This window comes from Haemorhous mexicanus, chromosome 17 (assembly GCF_027477595.1).
Source record: "Haemorhous mexicanus isolate bHaeMex1 chromosome 17, bHaeMex1.pri, whole genome shotgun sequence".
Taxonomy (NCBI): Eukaryota; Metazoa; Chordata; class Aves; order Passeriformes; family Fringillidae; genus Haemorhous; species Haemorhous mexicanus.
This window is the reverse complement of record NC_082357.1, coordinates 9,377,423-9,382,623: the sequence shown is the minus strand read 5'-3', so window position 1 is coordinate 9,382,623 and position 5,201 is coordinate 9,377,423. Positions and strand designations below refer to the sequence as shown.

Sequence of the window (5,201 nt, the reverse complement as noted above, 5' to 3'; positions counted from 1 at the left end):
GGCCCCGGTGCGCCGCTTCCCGCCGCCTGAGGGCGCCGGTGGGCGGAGGCGAGGGGTCCCGCCGGGCCGCACCTGAGGGGGGAACGCACCTGAGGGGGGAGACCTGAAGGAGGGACACACCTGAATGGGGAGACCTGTGTGCGGGGCGGGGTTGGTTCCAGTCAGTGCAGCCGGAGCCAGTCGCTTTAGTAGACAATTTATTTTGATAAACTTGCTCAATAACAAAAATACAAGTGAAGAAAATTATGTTCATTTTATACAGTTTGTATTAACATTTGTTCGGAAATCATTAATTGAAAAATGCTCTAACCAATAGAAAACAACCCTCAGTAAAGGCCGGGGGTGCAGGCGGCGGGCCCGGCCTCGAGCCCAGGCAGGACAGCCCGCCTGCAGACACCATTTCCTTCATTATGTTCATCCTTCACAAAGGTTTTAAAGGACAGCTTCCATTTTCCCGTGCGTGTGTGTGTGGGCAAACAGGAACCTACAGGTGTGTTCTGGAGTGGTTAAACAAGGTCTCGGGAACACAGGGACGGCAGGAGGGCCCGGCTCAGGCGGCACGGCCTCAGGCAGAGGCCGGGGCTCGGAGAGTGGCACTCTGCCCGTGCCTTCCGACACCGGCACCGCTCTCCAGCTGCATCAGCAGCGCACAGACCTCGCTAAAGGGTTCGGCTGGTGTGTTCTGGGAAGCACACCCTCCCCAGCGCTCAGCCAAACAGCTTCCAGGCGATTATTTCAGCTGAGCTCAATCATTAGATTTATACAGAACAATTTACTAGTTTTTCCTTCCGAAAGTATTTTCAGTTTCCAATCTTATGTTTTGTTAGCCAAATAAAATGACAAAGTGTGCACAAGTTACATTATGATGGGGTATCAAACCTTTGGGAGGATTTAGAAGCAAAGGAATAAATGGAATTCTCTAGTGATGTATAAAATGAGCTGTCCTTCAAAAAGTTAAAAAATAATGAATGGCTGGCAGAATCAGAAAAGTTTATGTAAACACTCAACACAAATATGGGATTACCTTTGGAGAAGATTCATATGGAAACATTTGCTTTTCATGAACTGAAAAAGTCTACAGATGTTTAGGCATGTTCAATACGAACTTCCTGTAGTTCAAAACAAAACCCTGTGCAAATAAAACCTATAAATAGTCTTCAGCAGATTTTACAGTGATGCTCTTAGGTATGAAAAGAATGCACACAACTTTAAAACAAAAGTAACAGACATAAGTTTGACAAATGATTGCACCATAAAACAGTGTTTTATATACAGTTTACAAGATATGATTTTCTGCTATAAATTAATACTGTACTATATAGTACTTAGTGACCTTATTAAAAGCAACTGTTGACAGCTGTCTCTTCAATTACTGGTTTGGGTTTTCTAAAATGCATTTGGCCGCATCTATTTCTGGATTTGAAATGCTCAAATATTTAATAAATCTGTTTGCTAAACCTTTGCTAACATTTAATAATTCATAGCAATAGCATTGGCAGATCAGATCAATTTCCAGTCAGCCAGCCAGTCTGGGTATGTTCCAAGATAAGTGGTTTTGTTTGGTTTTTAAAAAATTATTATTGTGATCCATTTAATCAAAGCCTAAATCCACCACATGATGTTACAATAACTGAAATAAGTAAGTTGGAGGGGTGGGAAGGGAAAGAAATTTTAGCAGCTTAGAAACTCTCCCCACCCCCCAGCTGTGTTCCAGTCACAAAAATCTCGAACTATTTACAAGTGTAACATTAATGAAAATGTAATTTATAATCCAAGTTTTAGTGAATACTTCATCTTAGGACATAGTAGTGATAACACCAAAACTTTGAAAGATATCAAGCAGCTGAACCCTGCCTTTTACCTCTACCACTATCACTAGGAGCCTCAGACTGCCCATGCAGATGAAGGCTTAAATTAGGAACCAAATTATAATTATTAAACCATGACTTCCAAGTAAGTGCTTGGCTGTATTTACAGATTAGTACACTTTGGAAAAATTTTGTGATCCATAAACATTCCATTCTGCCTGTGAATGAGCTGACTGGGAAAAAAAAATTACTTAGAAACAATTCCAGTGGCAAGTTTGGTTAAAAAATTCAAAAGAAAATATACATAAACAAATTAGATTTTTGTACTAAAATACCTTGGAGGAGAGGGGAGAAATGAAGAAAGGCAGGGACCCACTATGGTCTGAATGGCACAGAGTTTAAAATAATTGTGCAAACTGTGTTATTTTTAAACACTCCAGCTTCTCTGGTAAGTGATTACTTTGGAAACTGCTGATTTTATTTTAACATAAATCTCATCCTAGAATGACTGTCTGTTCATGAATGCAGTTCCTCTAGTAAGCTCAATGAAACAGTGCTCAAAACAGACAATTTTATTTTGTTTTCAGAATGAATCTCAGGCAAACTATGTATTAACAGGAAAACAAATACGGATAGTGCAGGCAGCTTCCCTGGAACACCAACCTAGTAGTGAATTAAGATGTCTGTGGATTCAATGGTTTATCCTTGTGTTGAAAAATCAAACTACTTTAGTGAAGAATATTTATTCCAAATTTTGGTGGCCATTAAATCTATATTTAAAATAACAACTTTAGTAAACAAGGCATACATTTTTAACAATTATATTGCTCAATTTTTTGGCAAAGATGAATTAATACTCATCTGAAAATAAGTTCATCCATCTTTGCAGTGGGATAGTGTTTGCATTACTTTAAACATTGCATTTTATATGTGCTAAAAGGAATGCTTACCTATGGTAAAATGCTGTGCTTGAATATGTATGAATGCTATTGTAACAATGAAGTAGAAAAAAAGAGATTTTTCTGTACAACAGTTGCTAATAATTTAAATAGTGTCAGTTTCCCAAAATTAGGATTTTAAGGTATGACATGATCTCACCTTCTACCCTCATATACAAATAAATTACCATAAAAAGAATTTTAGCTTAACTTAAAATTGCACCTAGAAAGGCATGGGATCGTTTGTACCTATTACAAAAAACTGTTAAAATCAAGGGCTGCTACAAAGAATGAGGTAAACTGAAGACTCTCAGCTATGTGGCCTTCAGAAAAATGGCTTTTTTCTATTGAGTTCTAGTTTTGCACACCACAGTGTTTTGCTAGCAAAGCATTCTGAGTTCTTTTCCAGGAATCATTTGTGTGTATATACATATATATATACATATGTGTATATACACACACACACACATACACACACACTGTATACTGCATCAGCAAAATATATATATATTTATATATATATATTTATATAAATATAAGGACGAAATCCCCCTCTACAATGTTCCTTAGTGTTTCCTAGAGCTTATGGGGGAGCAGGGGATGTATGTCTTTTTGCTGTTACATACATTGAGAGAACATGTTTTGATCTATTGGCTTCTTGGTGCAGTAATGCAAGATTGATCCACAATGGTGCCAAAGGCTTTGCTCATCAGAAGGAAGATGTAAAACACTAATCTCCTAAACAGCGAGGCCAGCCTCACTTGAGTTCCTCCACAACCCTCTGGTCCACCACAAAGTTCATAAATACTTTGACTTCCAAATTGTTAGACATTAAAAACAGGAACAGTCCAGTAACGTGGGGCGTTATGCTTGTCAGTGTAAAGCATTCTTCACCAGTTCCTATCACAGTGCAGACCTGACTGCATTGAAGTATGCTCAGGAGATTAGTCAACGTGGTCTGTATTTGGTTATGGGAAAGGCTCTCCTTTTTTTCATCCAAAGTGCATAGTGAGAACAAGTCAAAGCATTCCTCTTTTCAGTCAGTGTTTGACAGTCTGATTTAGGCATCCTCCTGAGAATGCAATTCTGATGTCTTGCTCTTTTCCAAAATAAAGTCCTGCAGTCCAGACATTCATCAGCCAGGTAAACAAACTTTGCCAGCAAATAGAAGTCCCACTATTGTAAAGAAAATGGATAAGACAAACAGTACATACGAAGACCCGACCACTGTGTTATTGGGTAATTTATAGGGTTGACCTCCAACTTCATTGATGTAAAATCCTATTGGAAATATTAGGGCTGCCATACAGAATAGAATCACTGCAAAGAAAAGAGAAAAGAAAAAAACAGTCACTGCTGTGTTAAAGTGTAAATATTTACCTGTTCACAGAGCGCTCCAGAAAAACAAGTAAAATATCCTGACTGAACTGAAGAGCTGAGATCAGAGCTATCTGAGCTGATAACTTGCTTGAAATGACTGAGTAGACTTTATGATGCTTTCAAAACATCCCTCATCTATTCCCCAGAAAGGCTGTAAGTTCCCAGTTTTGACTGTAATTTCAGTTCTGCTCACTAGATCATGAACCCTCTTTACAGAATAAAAAATTGGTAGGTATACTTCTATCACCATCTCAAAGTTCAGTCATTTATTCTCCAGTTATTTTAGAGTAATTTTTCCCAGTCAAGATAAAGTAACATTCAACATTGAAGAAACTTTTTCTATTATCAGTTGTCTTTTTCCAGCTGTAGTTGCCCTCTCCCATTCTTCACACATTCATTTTCTGTAAAAGCTTTGCTAAAAATAGAAAACATTCAGACTGTAATTTCTTTTATGATTAAAAGATACCAGTTTCCTAACATTATATGAATGTTTCCTTAGATAATAAAATATCCTTAGAATTTCTCATTGTAATACAATGAAATGAAAGTTTTCTGATTCAGTTTAATTCAAGCTTCTTAGTGAAAAACTAAATTCAGACTCTGTGAACAAAGAAACCAAGCAATGAGGGCTTTCATTTCACTTCAAATTCACGTATATGTTTTGTTCTTGCAACTGTCTCTGAGTGAAAGTACAAGAAATCCAGAACTCCTGTTAAAGAATTACATTACAGATTTCACAGGCCTTCAAGTATCAATAGTAACCAAGATTCCTCACAGCACATTTCAATACTCTGATCAAACCCAGGAGAGAATATCCAGTCTTTTTTTCCAGATGACAACTTCAGTGTTTCTGTAGTCCAGCTTTGGAAAAGTAACCCTCTTTAGTTTGGATGTAGCTGTGCAGGACTCTACTGTCAACCAAGGCAATGAGAGGCAAGGTATTATTCACAATAAAAAGGATTAGCTCTTGAATTGGTTTGATGGTATATGCAAGAATACACAGTGGGTTTTTTTTAAATCAGTATTAGAATAAAACAGAATTTTATCTGATTCTACCACTTCAGTCAAGTATTAG

General features: G+C 37.7%; 1 protein-coding gene across 3 annotated transcripts in view; it reads right to left on the bottom strand.

Moving 5' to 3' along the window:
- Nucleotides 1-184: 184 nt before the first annotated feature.
- Nucleotides 185-5,201, bottom strand: part of MOSMO (modulator of smoothened) — a 31,331-nt gene continuing 26,314 nt past the window's right edge. For all 3 annotated transcript variants that reach the window (XM_059861356.1, XM_059861353.1, XM_059861355.1), the window contains one exon: nucleotides 185-4,066. In XM_059861356.1, coding sequence (XP_059717339.1) covers nucleotides 3,882-4,066 — 185 coding nt within the window. In that variant the 3' untranslated portion in view covers nucleotides 185-3,881. The remainder of the gene's footprint in view (nucleotides 4,067-5,201) is intronic.